The following is a 21,024-nucleotide window of genomic DNA, read 5'->3' as shown; positions in this document are numbered from 1 at the left end:
AAATTTACGAGAGATTAGAAAGCATAATTAACAAACTTGACCTAATGGCCACAATACTGTAGACAATAACTACATAATAAATTCTCTTTAAGTGTATACATACTACATCATAAAGCAAATATCAAAAACACCAAGACAGAAATTATACAGAATATATTCTGTATGTGAATTGAAAAAGAAATCAATAACAAAGTAACTAGAAAATGACTACATGTTAGAAAATTCAGCAATACATTTCTAAATAACACCTGGCTTGAAGAAATTTAAAAAACTAAAAAGTATTTTCAAATTAAAAAAAGAAAATCTAATGATATTAAAATTTGAGCCCTGCAACTAAAGCTGTGTTGAAAGGTAAATTTGTAGCTTTAAATTTTTTTTTAAAAAGACAAATGTGAAAACTCAAGGATCTTAAAAAAACCTTAGGAAGAAAAAAAGAATAGCATATTAAATTAAAATGTCATAAGAATGAAAATGAGAAAAAGTAGACAATAATGAAATAGAAAACTAACTTCAAGGAGAAAAATCAACAAACCTATAGCTTGGTTCTTTGAAAATACTAATGAAATTAATAAGCTATACCCGGACTAATTAAGAGAAAAAGAGAGGAAAAAAATACCATCATCGTGAATTAACAGGGGATAACACAAGCTATACTACAGGCATTAAAAAGAGGCTACCACAGAGTAGCAGTCACCATTCTCTGAAGAGTCAAAATTTCAAATCATTAAATCTATGAAGTAAAACAATGTTATAAAGAGGATATAATAAACATTGTGCCAATAAGTTTAAATTTTTTCATACAAATTTCTTGAAAAATGACACACAAAAGCTGACATAAGAACCAGAAATATGAATAATTCTATACCAATTTAAGAATCTGAACTCAGAATTCAAAAATTTCTCACAGAAAAAACTTTAGGCCCCAGCGACTTCCCAAGGTGATTTTGCAAAAATATGTTACCAAATTCTACTAAAGAATTCAAACACAACATTATCCTGATGGATAGAAAAAGGAAAATTATAAACCAAACTATTTCAAGAATTCTAAATAACATACCAATAAACTGAATTTAACAATATAAAAAAAGATAATACTTCACAAACTAATTATTCCAAAAATACAAGGCTGAGTTGAGATCTCACAATTAATAAATCAACGTTATACATTACACCAACAGAATAAAGGAGAAAAACCATATGGTTATCTCAATAGTTGCAGAAAGAACATTTCATAGAATTCAATGATCACTGATGTTTTTAAAAATGATTCTTAGGAAGATAGGAATAGAAAGAAAGACATTTCCTTAATATGATATATGGCATCTATGAAGAAAAATCTACTGTAAATGTCATATTTGATGCTGATATAGCAAAAGTTTTCCCTCTGAGCAAAGGGAGAACCACAATGTATGATACCACTACTTCTATTTTTAAAAAAGGACAAGAGGCTCTGGCCAGAGCAATAAAACAAGAAAAAAAATGACAGTATAATGAATAGAATGGAAAAATAAAAGTTATTATTATAGATATAATGATTATTTATGCAGATAATCTAAAGAGATCTACAGTTAGTAAAATAAAAAAATTTTAAAAGGGATACTATACAAAGTAAATATACAAAATGCAATTGTACTTTTACATATTAGCAATAAACCATGAAAAGGCAAAATTTTTGAAAGTATGCCATCTACAATAACATCAAGCAACATCAAATGCCTAGAATATATCTAATGAAAGATGTGCCAACCCTTTTATATTGAAAATTATAAATATTATTGAAAGGATTTAAAGACCTATGAGAATAAAAGATATAGCATATTATATTGGAAGACTCAATAGTGTAAAGATGTCTAATCTTCCCCAAAGTGATCTATAGATTCAATATAATCTCAACACAAACCCCAGTTAGTATTTCTGTGGAAACTGACAAGCAAAATTTACATGAAAATACGAAGTGCCAAGACTCATGCTACCAGATTTTAAGGATTATCATAAGGCTACAATAATTATTACACAGTATAATATTGGCACAAGAATAGACAAAAAGATCATGGGAACAGAAAACAGTCTACAAATAGGCCCCATACCTCTAGAGTTGCTTGAACTGTGACCACAGAGATACTATGATACAGTGAGGAAAATAATAAATCAATGAATAAATTAATAAACAATAAATGTTGCTGGTTCAGTGGGATATGCATATGAAAAGTGAATGCTTTACTTGAAACTATACAAAAAAAGCAATGCCAGGTATATCATAAATCTAAATTTTAAAAGTAAAAGAATAAAGAAAGTTTCTAAGAGATGACAAATATCCTTATGACTCTCAAACAGGTACAGATTTTCAAAAATAATACAAAAGCAATAAACATAAAGGATAAGATAAATATGTTTATAAAAACACACATCATATGGGACTACAATGGTAAATATTAGTACAGGAGAAGGAATATAAGAAAAAACTTATAATTTAGAATAAAGAATTCTATAAATCAATAAGAAACAAAACAAAATCAAAAACACTCCAGAGTCTACAATAGGAAAATTGGACATTCACTCAAATAGGCACTTTGAAAAATATGACATTTGCATGGTCAATAAGCCTTTGAAAGATGAAAACTCTAAAAATAAATCAACTGGAAATGCTAGAAACAAAAATGGGAATATCAAAAATAAAAAACACATTGAATGGGCTTGCAGCAGACTGAGATAACGGAGAAAGGATCAACGACCTGGAAGACAGATCAACATACATCACCCAAAGCGAAAGACAAAATTAAAAAAGACTGAAAAACTAGAATGGAATATCCTTACCAAACTGTCTAACATATGTGTGATTTTGAGTTGTAGAATGGGAGGAGAGGGAAAAAAGAGGAATAATGGAGAAGTGTATGAAGCAATGAAGGCTCACAAGATTCCAAAATTGAAGAAAACTATCAACCCACATATTGAAGAAGCTCATTTAACCCCAAGGGGGATACTAGACACATATAGTCAAACAAGTAAAACCCAGAGACAAAGAGTAAACCTTTTATAAAATGTGAAAAAAGCACACATAATGTACGAGGAAACAAGCCTAATAACGATGACTAACTGATCATCAGAAACATGGACAGAGAAGACAATGAAGTGATGTATTTACTGGGCTGGAAAAAATAAAAACAAACGATTATATAAACCTAGAATCTTATTTCCACTGGAAAGATCATTAAAAATGAAGACATGCTCAGATGGACGAAAGCTAAGGGAACTTGTTTCCCGCAGACCAGCCTGAAAAGAAGTTCTCCAGGCTGAAGGAAAATGATACCAGATGGAGGCCCAGACTTCAAAAAGAAATAAAGAGGACTGGAAAAGGATAAATATGTGGATAAATATAAAACATAATTTTTTATAATATGTATGCACACACATGCATACATATGTATATATTTCAACTTCTTTAAAAGACTCTTGATTGTTTAAAGCAGAATCAACAGCAAAATATTGGGGGGGGGGGGGGGGGTTGAGCAAGATGACTGAATAGAAACCCCAGCAATTGCTCTCCACACAAACACCAAATTCAACAAATATCCGCTCCAGAAAGCTCCTTCAGAAGAATGAAAACTCAGGTGAGTGATCATGCTACCTAGTTTTGACATCATATCAAGGAAAGAAGGCACTGAAGAGGGCAGAAAGACTATCTTGCATGGCCTATGCCACTCCTCCCCCACCCCCTGGCACCCCCAGTACAGGGAGAATCTGTGAGGGGAAGGGGGAGAGTGAAGTGATTGTGGGACTTTGCACTAAACCTCAGAGCCACACAGGCATAGGGGACCACAGGGCAGAATTGTGCCACTGCCCATGGAGAGAGCATTTAGACTAGACCGGCCAGAAAGAATCCTCTGCCCTGAAACCCGAGTTCTGGCTAGCCCCACCATCAGCTGACAAAAAGCATCTGGGGCCTGGAATAAATTCATAAGGCAGTCAGGCCATAAGGGCTGTAGTTCTTGGGCAATTCCTGTGGCTGTAATGGCTCAGGTCACTTGAGGTGCAAGTGACCCAGTGACATACCAATGGTAGAGGCCAAACCAGTGCCTCTGTCACACACACATATACACATACACATGCCCCCTGCCAATCACAGGCAGTACGGCTCAGGGAGTCTTCCTCCACTTGGAGAAAAGAAAGGGAAAAGTTCAGAGGACTTTGTTTTGCAACTTGGGTACCAGCTCAGCCATAGGAAAACAAAGTACCGAGCAGATTCCTGACGTCCCCCTGCCCCTCTCCCCCTGCTCCCCAGTCTAGGCCTTAGTTACTGGAAGGCATTTCTAGACCCACCCTTGGCCAGAAGGAAACACGCTGCCATACAGAGAAGGACCCCAGTCCTGGTAGGATTCACCACCTGCTGACAGAAGAGCCCTTGGCCTTTGAATAAACTTCACAGGTGGCCAGGCAATAGCCAGCACTGGCTTTGGGTGAGATTGGACTGGCTTCAGGTATGACCTGGTGCTGGTGGCCATAAGGAAGTCCCCACCTCACTCCTCCCCGAACTCTAGCAGCCCAGCACAGAGAATGAGGGAAGAGATTGAAAGACTTTGCCTGGTAACCTGGGGAGTTATCCCGTATCTTACTGAAGTCCACCAAGGCAGTACCACCGCAAGTCTGTAAGAGTCACAGCATTACTGGGTTTGGGGCACTTCCAGTGCTGATACAGCTACAATGATCAAAGACTTAATCCCAACACTCAATTCTCTTTGAATATCTGGAAAACCTTCTCAAGAAGAATGGGTTCAAACAAGTCTATACTGTGTGGATTAAAATAAATGCCTAAATGGTCAATGCCCAGGCATCAAGGAATATCCACAAGCATCAAAAACACCCAGAAAAACATGACCTCGCCAAACAAACTAAATAAGGTGCCAGTGACCAATCCCCGAGTGATGGAGATAGGTGACCTTTCAGAAAAAGAATTCAAAATAGCTGTCCTGAAGAAAATCAATGAACTTCAATACAACACAAAGAAGGAACTCAGAAGCCTATCAGAGATATATAACAGAGATTGAAATAATTTTCATAAAAAATCAAGCAGAAATTCTGGAACTTAAGAACTCAACTGACAAACTGAAAAATGCATCAGAGTCTCTCAACAGTAGAATTGACCAAGCAGAAGAAAGAGTGAGCTTGAAGACAGGATATTTGAAAATACATAGTCAGAAGACAAAAAAGAATGAAGCATACCTACAAGACCTAGAAAATAGCTACAAAAGGGCAAATCTAAAAGTTATTGGCTTTAAAGAGGAGGTAGAGAGATCAGGATAGAAGACTTATTCAAAGAAATCATAACAAAGAACTTTCAAAACCTAGAGAAAGATATCAATTATTCAAGTATAAGAAGGTTATAGAACACGAAGCAGATTTAACAAGCAAGACTACCTCAAGGCATTTAATAATTAAGCTCCCAAAGGTCACAGATAAAGAAAAGGTCCTAAGGGAAGCAAGAAGGAAGAAAAAAATAATGTATAAAGGAGTTCTCATACATCTGGCAGCAGACTTCTCAATGGAAAACGTAGGCCAGGAGTGAGTGGCATAACATATCAAAAGTGCTGGGAAAAAAAACAAAATCCTTAACCCTAGAATATTATATCCTGCAAAAACATGAAGGAGAAATAATGACTTTCCCAGACAAAAGCTGAGAGATTTCATTAACACCCAGTCCTATCCTACTAGAAATGCTAAACGGAGTTCTGAAAGAAAAGGATGTTAAGAAATCTTCTGACGGTATACAACTCACTGGTTAACAGTTAAGTACATAAATACATAATACTCTGTTGCTGTAATTGCAGTGTATAAATCACTTACATCTTGAGTAGGAAGACTAAAAAACAAACTTATTGAAAAATAACTACACCACCTTTTTCAGAGATAGATAGTATACAAAGATATGGAAGGAAACAACAAAAAGTTAAAAAGTGGGGGAGGATAGAGTTAAAGGGTAGAATTTCTGTTAGATTTCTCTTTGCTTATAGGTAGAGTTGTTATATGTTTAATAATTAGTTATAAAATTTTTTTTTGCATGCCTCATGGTAACCTCAAATCAGAAAACCTACAATACATACATAAATAAAAAGAAATTAAAACTTACTACCAGAGTAAATCACTTAATAAAGGAAGACAGGACGAAAGAAAGAGGGGACCACAAAACAATGAGAAATCAAATAATAGCATGACAGTACTAAGTCTTTCAGTAATACTGAATGTGCATGGACCGACTCTCCAATCAAAACATCTAGATTAAGAAAAATAAGAGCCTATATGTTGTCTGCAAGAAACTTCACATATGGAGACACACATAGACTGAAAATAAAGGGATGGAAAAAGATATTCCATGCCAGTGGAAACCAAAAGAACAGGAGTAGGTATACTTCTATCAGATAAAATTGATTTCAAGACAAAAATTGTAAAAAGAGATAAAGAAGGTCATTAGATAATGATAAAGGGATCAATTCAGCAAGAGAATATAACATTTCTAAATATATATGCACCCAACACTGGGGCACCCAGATATATAAAGCAAATATTATTAGAACTAAAGAAAGATAGACGCCAAAACAATAATCATTGGAGACCTCAACACTCTACTTTAAACACGGGACAGATCATCCAGACAGAAAATCTACAAAGAAACACTGGACTTAATCTGCACCATAGACCAAATGAACCTAATTTTTTCCTCCAAAAGCTGCAGAATACATGTGCTTCTCCTCAGCACATGGATCGTTATCAAGGATAGACCATATGTAAGGACACAAAACAAGTCTTAAAACAATTCACAAAAATTGAAATCATTTCAAGTATTTTCTTTGACCACAACAGAATACAACTAGAAATCAACAAGAGGAACACTGGAAACTATACAAACCCATGGTAATTAAGCAATATATTCCTGAATGACTAGTGGGTCAATGAAGTGATTAAGAGGAAAATTTCAAAATTCCTCAAAACAAATGAAAATGAAAACACTACATATCAAAACCTATTGGATACAGGCTGGGCGCGGTGGCTCACGCCTGTAATCCTAGCACTCTGGGAGGCCGAGGCAGGTGGATCACTCGAGGTCAGGAGTTCAAGACTAGCCTGAGCAAGAGCAAGACCCCGTCTCTACTGAAAATAGAAAGAAATTAGCTGGCCAACTAAAATTACATATATAGAAAAAAATTAGCCGGGCATGGTGGCGCATGCCTGTAGTCCCAGCTACTCGGGAGGCTGAGGCAGTAGGGATCGCTTAAGCCCAGGAGTTTGAGGTTGCTGTGAGCTAGGCTGACACCACGGCACTCACTCTAGCCCGGGCAACAGAGTGAGACTCTGTCTCAAAAAAAAAAAAAAACCTATAGGATACAGCAAAAGCAGTATTAAGAGGAAAGCTGATAGCAAAAGTGCCTCCATCCATAAAGTAGAAAAGCTTTTCTGGAGACAGAGAGTAGAATGATGGTTACCAGAGGCCAGGAAGGGTAGCAGGGAGCAGAGACAGAGTTGGGATGGTTAGTGGGTGCAAAAATAGACAACTAGAAAGAATGAACAATATTTGGGAGCACAACAAAGTAACTACAATCAACATTAAGTTAAGGTATATTTTAAAATAACTAAAAAAGTGGAATTGAAATGTTCCTACATAAAGAAATGATAAATGCCTAAGGTGATGGATACCCAAATTACCCTGATTTAATTAATCCACATTGTATGCCTGCATCAAAACATCGCATGTACCCTGTAAAGATATACAACTACTTTATACTCATAATAATTAAAAATTTAAAATATGAGGCTTATCCTGTATGTAGAAGTGAACAATATAACAACATGAGCCCAATGAATAGGAGAAACAAATTATACAATGGTAATATTCTTCTACTTGTGAATTTGATAAGAGATTATTTTTATGTAGAATTTGATAAAATTAAAATGCATATGTAAACCCTAGAGCAAACACTAAAAAAAAAACACAAAGAGGAATAGCTAAAAATGCAAGAGAGAGGCCGGGCGTGGTGGCTCACGCCTGTAATCCTAGCACTCTGGGAGGCCGAGGCGGGCGGATTGTTTGAGCTCAGGAGTTCGAGACCAGCCTGAGCAAGAGCAAGATCCCGTCTCTACTAAAAATAGAAAGAAATTATATGGACAGCTAAAAAATATATATAGAAAAAAATTAGCCGGGCATGGTGGCACATGCCTGTAGTCCCAGCTACTCGGGAGGCTGAGGCAGAAGGATCGCTTGCATCCAGGAGTTTGAGGTTGCTGTGAGCTAGGCTGATGCCACGGCACTCACTCTAGCCCGGGCAACAGAGTGAGACTCTGTCTCAAAAAAAAAAAAAAAAAAGAAAGAAAATGCAGAAGGAATAGTGGAAAAAAGTATATATGAGACAGAAGTACAGAGATGGTAGGCTTAAACCCAATCAGATCAATAATTACATTAAATGCACATGGATTAAACATTCCAAATAAAATGGCAGAGACTGTCAGATGAGATTTAAAAAAAAAAAAAAAAAAAGACCCAGTTAGATGCTGCTCACAATAAACACTTTAAGTATAAGGAGATAGAGTAAAAGTAATAAAGTGGGAAAAGATATACCATGCAAAACACTAAGAAGTTAGTGTAGCTATATTAATGTCAATCAAAGTATACTTAAAGACACATTGGTATACAGGGATATTTCATATTGATAAAAGGTCAATTCATTGAAAAGACATAGCAATCTTAATACATATACATCTAATAAAAGAGCTTTAAAATAGAAAATGAAAATAATGGCACATCTAAAGAGAAAAACAGAGAAATTTAGTCATAGTTGGAGATTTTAACACTCCTCATTCAGTAACTGATATAATAGTAGACAGAAATTCAGTAAAAACATTGAAGATTTCAACACTATAAGCCAACTTGACCTGACACTTTCAGAACACTATGTCCAACATCTACAGAACGTATATTCTTTTCTTTTCAGTGCTCAGGGGACATTTACCCCAGTAGACTGAGTGCTGGGCCATAAAGGAAGTCTTAATAAATTTCAAAACGTAGAAGAAATCCTACATAATATTTTCTTTGACTACAACCATGTTAATAAGAAATCACTAACATTAAATTTTTAAGGAAATTCTCAAATCTTTGTGAATAAAGGCATATATTCCTTGATAATTCATTACTAAAAAAATTACATCAAAAAGTCAACTAGAAAATATTCTTAACTAAATATAATGAAACAACATATAAAAATCTATAGATGACACTAAATGGTGTTTAATGAAAAGTTTACAGCCTTAAATGTCTATTAGGAAAAAACTGAAAACCAATAGTCTAACATTCAATCTTAAAAAGCCAGAAAAGGACAAGTTAAAACAAGTTTAAAAAATAATAAATATAAGACTAAAACTAATAAAATAGAAATTCTATAGAGAAAATCAACAAAGCCAAATATGAGTTCATTGAAAGAAAATCAAAATTGACAAACTCCTAGCTAAACTGATTGGGGAGGAGAGACAAACTAAATTATCAGTGTCAGGAATAAGGGAAGAAATTTTACTATAGATAATAAAGATAATAAACAATTTTATAAAAAAAACTCTTTGGTGAAGATGAAATAAATTTATTAAAAACCACAATTTACAAAAACAGACCAAAGAAGAAATGGAAAATCCAAATTGTCCTGTATCTATAAAGATATTAAATGTTTAATCAAAAATTTTCCCACTAATAAAATTCCAAGCCAATTAGTTTCTATGAATATGAAACTATATGGTGAATCCTATGAAACACTTAAGGAAGAAATAATACCTATCTTAAAAACTCTTTCTACTTTCTTTCAGAAAATAGAGGAGGAGGGTTCCCACTATGACAACAGAACTATTACAAGATACATATTAAGAGACTTATTGTAAGAAATTAGCTTATGTGATTTTCAGGCTAGGGGAGGCAAGTCCATCATCTAAAGGGCACACTGGAGATCTCCAGCAGGAGGTGAAGCCATTGCCCACAGACAGAATTTCTTTTCCTTCCTGAAAGATCTCAAGGATTTTTGATGGACTTAAGCAGGCTCACCTAGATTACCTAAAATAATCTTCCTTACTGAAAAATCAATTGATTATGAACAAAATGCCTTTAAAGCAACAACTAGATTACTGTTTGAATGAGTAACTGGGGACTGTGCTCTAGCCAAGCTGGCACATAAAACTGACCATAACACTTCATGACTCTGATATCAAATATCAACCAGTGTAATTCACCAGCTTAAAACAGTAACAAAGGAGAATAATCATATTATTTGAAGAGACACAGCAAAAATATTTGCCAAAATTCAACACCTATTCTTGATTTTTAAAAAATTAAAACTCTCAGAAAATTAGAAATTAAAATAAACTTTTTCAATCTAACAACTGCTATCTACTGAAAATTAAGAATGGTAGTTCGGCCAGGGGCAGTGGCTCCTAGCATTCTCAGAGGCCAAGGTGGGAGGATTGCTTGAGCTCAGGAGTTTGAGACCAGCCTGAGCAAGAGCAAGACCCTGTCTCTACTAAAAACAGAAAAATTAGGCGGGCGTGGTGGTGCACGTCTATAGTCCCAGCTACTTGGGAGGCTGAGGCAGGAGAATTGCTATATGAAAACCATAAAAACATTTCTGAGAGAAACATGGAGAGATACACCATGTTGACAATTGAAAGATTCGATTTTGTTAAGATTCACAGACCACCCAAATCAATCTATAGCTAAAAGGATCTATTTAATCAAAATTCCAGCAAGGATTAAAAAAAAATTGACAAACATATACCCAACATATGACCCAGAAATTCCACTCTTAAGTATTTTATCCAAGAGGAATAAAAACATATGTACTATACACATAAACACTTGTATAAAAAGGTTCATTGCTAAAAACTGGCAAAGACCCAAACATCTATCAACCAGATAAATATACTGTGGGATCTTCATATAATGGAATATCACTCAGAAAAAAAAGAGAAAAAAGAAAAGAACTACTGAAACATACACGGAACTCAAAAACATCATCATGGAACTCAAAAACGTTGGACTGAACAAAAAGAATCCAGCTACAGAAAAATTACTATTTCCATTTATATATAATCTAAGAACAGGAAAACTAATCTATGTTGATAGAGATCTGAGAGGGGTATCAAGGTTTGGAAATTGAGTACAAAGGGGTTGGGGGAGACTTTGGGGGGTGATAAAAATGCTCTACATCTTGTTTTAGGTGGGAGAGAGTTACAGGGATGTGTGCAATTATGAATATTCACCGAACTAAAAAAAATATCTATTTTATTTGTATGTAACCTATACCTCAACAAAAATATTGATAGGGTAAAAAAAAAATGACATTACAATTCCATTCCTATCCCTTGGGTCATGTTCAGGCAGGTGTTGGGCAGTGCATCAATACACAGCCATGGCACCAAGAGGCACTTTCCTTGGGTGCGCTGAGTGTGGGGTGTGGGGCACACGTGGGGGCAAATGGTAACCAGCCTGTGTGCCACGGAACAAAAATGGCTTCTGAGCCATGTCTGATGTATGTGCCTCGGTGCTGGCCCTTTGCTGTGATGCTTATGCTGTAATATCTGCTTCATGACTCGACGCAAGTGACAATGAGAGAATACTAAATCAACAAACTCAGAGAAACGGCTGTGATAAACAAGTGAGCCATGAAACTCACACACAGAATGCACCACAGGACAGTGCAGCTTACAATTACCATGTTCCACGTCAGATTGAAAGGATATATCCACATATAAAATAACAGGTGCAAGATTTTAGTAAAACTGAGGCGAGTTCTCTACCAAACACTTTCTGTTACATTGTATCAAGGAAATTCATTAAGTATTTAGACAAAAATGAATGAACAGCATATAGAGAATCTAAAGGTCCTCTAGTAAGTAAATATTTAGCCATTTTCTCTCCCTAAGAACAACTATCCCTTTTATCGTTACTAAGGATACAAGATGACAAGGAGAGAAAGCCACTATTGTTTTGCAATGGGCACGATCCAGTAATGCCAGAATGTAAAGTTGTATCCTATGCAGGATACCACCAGGCTTGATAAAATTGAGATCCTTAATTTTTTTTTTCTTTAGGTCTTAATTAGCCACACTACAAACATTATCATTGGAGCACACATGCTGGGACAAATTGGAACACCGGTTGCCAGCCTGGGAAGCCTAGGAGGCTCCCCGGTGATTAACTGTCACCACGCTGATGGTGACGGTGCCGCTTTCTACGTGTGCTAACTATCACACTGGAAAAAACCCAACCATCTCATCTTGCATTAAAAACAGAAAGGGAAGGAATTGTAAGAGTGGGCCCTACTCATGACAGTGAATTCTATCATCCTGATCTCAGAAATCCGAGGGGCAAGTGTTGGTAAATACTTCCAGTAACTGCCATCATCAACTCCCCTGTCCATTAACAAGGAAACCCACTTTATCTTGGCAGTTGGCATGAATCATTATCTCTGGGGCTGGCATTTTCACAGACTAGCCCTCCTTGTAAACGCACTGACTCAAACTCTTTTGTTGATTTTGAAAGCATGAAAACACCACGATGCAGTTAAAATGGATGAGTTTACTTTTAAAGAGTCAGTGAAACAGAGATCTTTCAAACTCAGTGAAACAGAGATCTTTCAAACGAGGGCAAGGAGACCTAACTAACAATCTCTTTTGTCCAATGGGGATTCGAGGGTGGGAGTGGGGGAAGGGGTGAACAAACCGTAGAAATCTCAAAATGACAAAGTCATTGTTCACTGTGCTTTCTACACACTTTCCCTGACATCTCTACACAATGAAATGCAAGGGTCAGTGGTACTGAGACAAGGCAAGGCAGTTCCACTCTTTTGCTTCTATAAAAGCAAGTGACCCAACCTATTCTCCCCGAGTCTTAGGGGCGGCTTTGTTCTCCACATCCAGATGCAGCAATGTTTTCTCACTCCCCTCATCCTGCCCTCCAGCCCCTGCCCCTGGAAGGAATGACTGAGGACACCTCCTTCACATTTTCTTTTTCTCGGGCATTTTCACTTCATAAAGCTGCAGTCAATGTGTTTTGTGTGTGGGGAGGAGGGACTGACACATTCAGTGGTGGTCTCCAAGACTGCTTGCATTGGTGGCTCAAGTAGCCTCAGGATTAGCCCTTTGTGTTCCATGAAAGGATATGAAAAGTCAGTTATTTAAGCTCAGTCAAGCTGCTGAATTTTGGGGGAGGTGAGAGGTGGGGGGATAAGGGGTCTGTAGGGAAGAAAGGTTTTGTAATTCTGTTTGCAAAAAAATTACAGCATTTTGCTGAGGGCAGCTATGTGCAAGTTTGCATACTCAGAGAAATCCCAAATTAAAAAAAAATAATTAAAATATGTAAAACCTCTGCATCTCACCTACATTTTCATTGGTTTTGCTACTACGAAGACTTCTTAGAAGCAATGATTTTAACTACAAGAATTCTAGATAATTGACTCTCTTACTTGATGTTATCAGGGACCAAGGAAGTTTAAAAATAGCATGGAATTTGTATTCATATGAAATATTTAGTGCTCAATGGTCTATTCTGAAAACAACTGATTTTGATACTGTGATTCCAGATGGAAAGTATACATTAAAATCTTCAGGGATAACAAACCCAGAATCTGGAATACAAACTCAAGTGGTGACACTTACAGGCTTACCTTAATACAACATAATGTCATTATCAGACTATTTCTCATACTTGAAAATGTATGTATTATTTTTAAAACAACCACCCTTTATTTAGTGCTTATGGTATACTTAGATGTAATTCTGAATTTTGATGAAATGACTCCATTTTATCCTCACAACCACTTCATGAAGTAGGCATGATCTTCTCCATTTTACAGATGTAGAGTATGTGGCTTTGTGAAAACAGTGTAAGTGGCAGAGCCAGGATTCAAACTTAGAAAGGGGAGTTCCAAGGCTTTCCCACTCTACCCTACACTATACTGAAGGTTATTTACTTACAAATGACACCCAGTCACATATAATCACACGTGCAGTAGCACACTCAACCTTCATGGCATTAAAACATGAAGCTTTTCCTAGAGAACAAAGAGCAAGGGCAAAAACAATTTTCAGGGCTCTTAAATCCTCAGGTAGAATCACGCTAAATAGACCAGATAAATTAGATTTTTTCCAGCTGCCTTCCTTCTTCCTTTGGAAAGGAGAACAGCTTCAAATTTCCCAGAAACTATAATTCGAAGGGAAAAGCAACATATCTTTAAGATACGTTTAAGAGTTGATCTAGTAAAACATCCACGATGTGTGCAAACCTGTGACTGGCCCTCTGAATGACACATGCCTCAGGGGATCAACTGTCCTCAGTGTGGACCCACTATTCAGAATGAAGGGTCATGAGCCACACATGGCATTCCTACCTGGATGTCCCAAGTAGAAGTTGTCTAAACCAGTACTCCTTGTCTTCCCTGTGTTGGCACAGCCTCATGCCTCATGCTTCTGGTGGACTCCTGTTCCTCTCCTATCTAATAAGCCAAATCTAAACTCTTGTGCTTGAGACAAAAGCCTCCCTGTGATCTGGCCTGTCGGTGCCTCCCCACTTTGTCTCCTCTAAAGCCTTATCTGAAACTTCACAATGCAGCTGTTCTACACTGTGAGGTCCCAGCGAACATCTCGTGCTCCTGGGCTGTCTGCCTTGGCTTCCTGCCACATGTGCCACATCCTCCCCTACATGTGGTTCAGGATTCACTGGGAAGCCTTCCCCATTGTCCCCAGGCAGGGACACTGAAGAAGCCCTCTCAGCTGCTACGATCTAAACTTACAGTTGACCAGCTCAGAAACAATAAAGCCTAAAAAAAAAGAAAGAAAGAAAGAAAGAAAGAAAGAATACAAAGCCTTAAAATTTTGTTTTCACTTAAAAACACGTACAGGTCTGATGTCGGAGTTTCTCTTGGTCTTTCTCATATAAATCAGACCCATAATGAAGGGAAGCGAAAGGAAGCTCTGAGTACAGGATTCTCTCATATTCCTGAAATTCTCCTTGCCCCATTTATTATTCTCATCCACACCTAATTTGTTAGCAAATGTGTTGGGTGTTTTTTTTTTTGTTTTTTGTTTTTTTTTTTTTTTTTTGGTCAAAGTGAAGCCTTAATTAATTCTTTCAAAAGCCTTCAACTTGTCAAAGAACTCTTTCATTTGGCATTCCTCTTTTTATCAGTTTTGATGTTAGGTACTGTCATTGTCTAAGTACAAGGATGAGCAGCATGAAAAAATTTTAGAAAATAGTAGTTCCCAGACCTAGGGATTTTTAAAACTACCCAAAATGTCAGAAAGTATTAATATTTTGGGGGAAAGAAAATAAGTTTGTCTACCTTTAATTCTAAGGACAGAAAAAAATAAAAGGCTGGTACCACAATTTCAAAAAGGTTTATATCGAAAATATCATGGGATTGTGTTTTATGAACACTTACATGACTTTTGCTAGAGCTTAAATTATTATAACAAATAATTTAACTAATATCCAAGATTCCACCTGGGGACTCCTTCAGTGGGAATCCTCTGATGTGATCAAAACAAAGGAACCTGCTGCCCCCAGATCATCTTTGCGTGGCTGTTTCCTTCTTATTTTTCAAATTCAATGTCACCTCCTCCTTGACTGTTCTTGTCCAAACAGTCCCCACAATCCCTTGTGAACACTTTCCCTGGTTGAATGCACTAGTGGTATTCTAACTGAGCTCATTCACTTTTATTGGTTTGCCTCTTTCCTATGTATCTCCTGCATTAGAACGTCACTTCCTAGAAACCAACACCCAGTTCACTGAGCTGTACACTTCTAGATCCTGGAAAGTGCCTGGCACACAGGACACGCTCAATGAACACTGACTGACTCACGTCTGTGAGTGTGGTTTAAATGAGATGAGCCAAGTGACACACGCACAGCACAGTCCTCGCCTAGCATCACATGATCCCTTCTTTTACGTAAGACATAGGGATTGTTTTATCGCAGGATGGAGTGGTAGAGAGTGTCACACATGGGGAAGAGAGACTTTCTGCTGGTCCTTAAAGGATAAAGAATTAAGGGGATACATTTGAGGACAGGCTAACGGTGTGCAAACACATACACATGGACACTTGGGGACGCTAACAGTCAGTGTAGCAAGCACATAGTTTCGTTCTAGGAGTTGGAGAGAGATTAAAGGGCTAAGAAAGTTGAATTTTGCTCTCTGTCCTTTGTAGCCCAAATCACAGGCAACCAAAGCAAAACAAATCTATTCAGATACATTCTAAGACAGTGAGGAAAGGGTTCAGAGTCCCTGCCCCAGCACTGAGTGTGTGATAGCCCGTCTCGGAGGAAGCTGTGATCTGATTATCCCTTGGAGAGTTTCACCCTTCTAGGACATATTAGGGTCTCTGGTTCAGGGAAGAAAACATAATTATATACTGAAATCAGTAAAGATGCTGGCATTTTCAAACAGGTACAAGGGTATCTGCTGATTTCAGAAGATTGTGGGCAGCTTAATCTCTCATCTCGGGATTCACAAGTCAAAGCCAGAAGACACAAAGAAATAACAACAGGCAGGTCCTTCCTTGTAATTACAAAATGCTAAATCAATTAACCAAGATTTCATTTAAGGGCATGAGAACTAATTAGTTGAGAAAAAAGTATATTGAATAAACACTTCAGAAATAATAAAAATAAAAATGATCAAGTATCTTTCAAGGTTTATCAAATATGCCAGGGATGAGCAGAATCACACACACACACACACACACACACACAAAATGAGTCAGAACACACTTGGCGCTCAGGACATGCTTACAAAAATAAAAACACACAAAACAACTGCGTTCCAGCTCCTGTCCCGTCACGCACCCACTTGCAGCTGATGACAGCAAAGAGTGATGACAAGCAGGAGCCCCGGGCACCACTCGGCCCACCACCCACATGGCCTGTTCCTCCAAACTCCTGGACCAGGTTCCCTGACGGTCTCACTTCACTTCCCAGATTGCCTCGGTGGCTCAGACTCATGAGGGCATGAATTTTTGAATGTCTATGGGGGGCTCCCTGCCATACCCCAGTGTATCTCAGGTCCTGCACTCTGATCCCACGGTTACTGACAGGAGGCAAGGACACAGCCCTCGGCCCTGCCACTCCACCCTGGCCCTCTCTCCGTCGCCTAAACATATGGAAATCCCCCCACTAACACGCACCATTCACACACCACACACGAACTCAAACACCCAAGCAACCCAGCCAGACCTCCCCAATCCCCTGTGTTCCAAATGGGACTCTCTCCTCTTTGAGTCAAGCTCCTTCCAGGTGTGGTCTCCTCCCTCATCTCCACTTCCGCCAGCTGTCAGCACCTGGCCTCCTCCTGTCTTACCTGCTTCTGCAGCTCCCTGGGGACCTCCTAATTGCCAAATGGCAGGGACAACTTTTCTCTTGCCCTCTCCTTTGTATTTAACACACCTCTCTTCCTTTGCTTTCCCCAACACCAATTTTCCTCTCTCTTTCTTACTGTCCATGCTTCGCTTAGGTTCTCTCTCTGCTTTCTCTGTAAACACCAAGGCTTCCATAAGGTTCTGACTATGGCCCCTAAAAATGCTTCCCTCTCTCTGGGCCATCTTATCCATCTTCACAGAATCAACTACTACCTGCTCAGTAAAGAATATGCAGCCTCTATGCTCATCCCAAGTCTCTCTCTTGAACACTAGACTCGTATTTCCAATTACCTATAGGACACTTCCACCCCAAAGTCCCATAACTTCCCCAAGATAACTGAACTAGAAGTGGCAGAGTGGGACTGTAAATCTGCCTCATGCTAAAGCTGTAACCATTCTACTATACAGTATCCCTTCTATACCTCATCACACAGCATAATAATTGCTGACTTCCTACCTGTCTCTTCCAACAGAATGTGCCTCTGGGGAGTCAGGAATTCAATTTCAGCGCCATATCCCCAAGTCCACCATGGGGCCTGGCACACGGGGGACACTCAATAAATGCTTGCTGGGTGAATGAAGATAATAAGGGCTCTTTTTGACCTCTGCATACCCAGCACATAGGAGGAGCTCAGTAACCAACCAGTGGAAATAATACAAAAGAAGGCATGTTATAGTAATGAGAAATACTACTACAAATTCTTTTCACACGTCACAAGTTTATAGTCATAGTAGAAATAATGCTTTCTTAATGATAGAAACTTCAAGATTTTCCACATCTACTTGCAAATACAGTCACAAAACAACAAAGCTACCCAAATATTACAAATATACTTAATATTATTAAAGTTAGTCTTAAAATCTAACTCTGATCATTAATACAATTAAATGTTTAATTAAAAATACTACTAAATATTACAAATATTATGTATGTACAGCATCTATTAACTAATCCAATCGTTGCTTTAGAAAATGGAAGACTAGATTCATGCTGCTGATATTAGTCAAACACTTAATAATGTGAATTTTAATTATCACCTCAATGTTTTTGTTTGTTGGTTTACCCAAATACACTACGATTAGAATGCCAAATTCCTATTCAAAGGACACAAAGTCTAGATGAATATCACCAATGTATTTCAATTCTTCTTCTCATAGAGATATTTCATTTTAATCCATTCTATTGACTTGGTTTTAGAAATACTGTTGATACTCAAAGCTGTTATGATTTTTTGAAAATGTAAACAAAATGTGTTTGAACACTTTATAAGCCAGATGTGCACCGCCAGCCTTGGCTAACTTATCTGATAAGCCCATGGCAACCCTGAGGTAACCCGCAGACTATTAGTTTGTATTCTATAAAGTATTTATTTCCAATGATATATTTATTATCTTATCAGACATTCAAAAACTTACAGCGTGGTCAGTCAATAACTCACCTCTCTTTATTCAACACTGTTCCACACCTGAGCCAACCTGGGCTCCAACGTCCCACAGGCACAGTACTGTCACCGCCCCTCATCCACACAAGACAGCAGTAAATGACACCCATTCTCAAAACTAGCTGTGTCACTGTTTCCCATTAGTATGGATACTGGTATATGAAAACAGGCAAACCAAAACCCACAAATGCTCACACAAATATAAATTTTCTGTTGAAGTCCGAGAGACAAATTAGGTAAAAATAACTTCTGTCTGGACAGCAAATTTGCTCACATTTTAAGTGAATTTCCTTATCTCAGCCATTTCATCAGTAGAGCACTAAAATCTGTCCCTGATTTCTGACTGGCTTCTGCAGAGCCTACACTCCAGGCATCATGCCACAAATGAGGGGGAGGTGGGGGTGGGTGGCTGCTGTCGGGTCTCTCCCCTCCAGGGCTCCGCAGCAGACTCTATTGGGAACACGATTCAATTCTAACCCAATGGTCCACAGCTCTGAACTCTTACTTACAAAACCAACGAAACTATCATTATTCTACAGAAAGGGCAATCAAACATGCATGCGCTGGATTAAAAAGTTCACATGGATAAATGTAATTACATTCTTTATTTCTATAGTTATTTGATTTTTAATACTCCAGAAAAGCATGAGCATATATGCATATCTTTAGTAAGAAAAAAAGCATTAACGTGGCAGTCTTAGTCTGAACATTCCAAGTGGAAAGTGTAACTCTTCATAAAGATACCTCAGCTTTCTTTGGATTTTGATTCTACGGGGTGTCCCAAAAGTCTCCATACAAAGGAAAAATTCTGTAACAAATATTTTGTAAATAAAGGTGCACTTAGCTACAATTTCCCATTTTCCCAATGTATGGTGACTTTTGGAAACCCTGTATTTGTGACTATACATCCTGTCAAGTTCCTTCTGGCTTCACTCGTACCATCTATGGATGATATGTAGTTTACCCACAGGTAAGAGCTACATCTCCTACTAGTTAACACCAAGGGAAACTTCTTGACAAGGAAATCCTTAGTCCTTTTAAAACTCAATTGTTTCAACCAACCTCAGCTGTGGCGTTTAGAAGACCTCACTTTCTGTGAGATTCCCTGCGCACAGGAGGACTTGCGAGTCATCCTGATTACTACCCACAGGATCTGATGAGAAGCATTAAAACCCACGATGCCCAAATGTCAGTAGCAGGATTTACTAATGACATTCAAAACAAAGGCAGGCAGGAAATTTTCTACTATCTCGATTTTGAAAGGGGGCTAAACAAAACCCTTTAGATGACCAGATGAGCTAGATAAGAGGCCTAAAAGTCAAGCCCATTTCAGATGCTCACGCAATTGAGAAGGCGATATTGTTCACACATTCATGCTACACCTGTATGGTTTACCTGACTGGTACTTAAATTTTTTAAATCTATTAGATGATTGAGTCTAAACAACTCTCCCCCCCTCCCAAAAAGAACAATCAACTACTTAAGCAAAGCTGTGAGTTGAGCCAAGCTGATTGTCATTTTGACCTTGCTTTGCTCTAGCTCAGGAGACTGCTTAGAAATGTACTAAGCAACCCCTTCACTCGGCTCAGCTAGCAGAGCTAATAGGCTTCTAATTAATTTCCAGAAGATTGCTGTTATAACTAACAGGTTTTAAACATTTGGTTGATTGGGGAAAATGAATTGAATATAATGTATTTGATTTGGAAAATTAGTTTTCATTCTATGTGCTTACCATAATAGTGTTTATTTTAAGTTTACATGATTCCATTAAAAGTCCCAGAACACCACTGGGTTGTTTTCATACTTACAAAGTCCTATGCAACTTAAAAAAAAAAAAATCAATTTACATTTAGATTTTTGTTGCCCTTTATTTGAGGGCAGGTTAAATTCATTTTTGTGGCTTTAATAAAAATCTTCACTTGCTATTATAATATAGCAAGAGGCCCAAATACTTCAAAATGATCTTGGCGATACCTCAGTCAAAAGCCCACTCATCGAATGCAAATCCTCGGGAGAAAGGCTCTGCACACAAAGTAAGATGAACCAGTTACTGCATTGTTTATTAAGTTTCACTTGATTCCTCCTGACAACCATTTAAACAATGAATGTTGGGAAATGTCCCTCAAAGAATCAACAACAATGGCAGGGATCAGAG

The 21,024-nt window shown here is 37.7% G+C and overlaps 1 protein-coding gene across 1 annotated transcript in view; it reads right to left on the bottom strand.

Annotated features, from left to right (window-relative positions):
* The window catches only part of ABCC4 (ATP binding cassette subfamily C member 4), a 79,245-nt gene extending 58,364 nt beyond the window's left edge, over window positions 1-20,881 (bottom strand). Inside the window, exon 1 of the mRNA XM_045566935.1 lies at window positions 20,844-20,881. Within this exon, the coding sequence (XP_045422891.1) occupies window positions 20,844-20,864 (21 nt within the window). The 5' untranslated portion in view covers window positions 20,865-20,881. The remainder of the gene's footprint in view (window positions 1-20,843) is intronic.
* Window positions 20,882-21,024: the final 143 nt, after the last annotated feature.

Source organism: Lemur catta, chromosome 13 (genome assembly GCF_020740605.2).
Source record: "Lemur catta isolate mLemCat1 chromosome 13, mLemCat1.pri, whole genome shotgun sequence".
Lineage (NCBI taxonomy): Eukaryota > Metazoa > Chordata > Mammalia > Primates > Lemuridae > Lemur > Lemur catta.
This window is presented reverse-complemented; position numbering and strand designations above follow the sequence as displayed.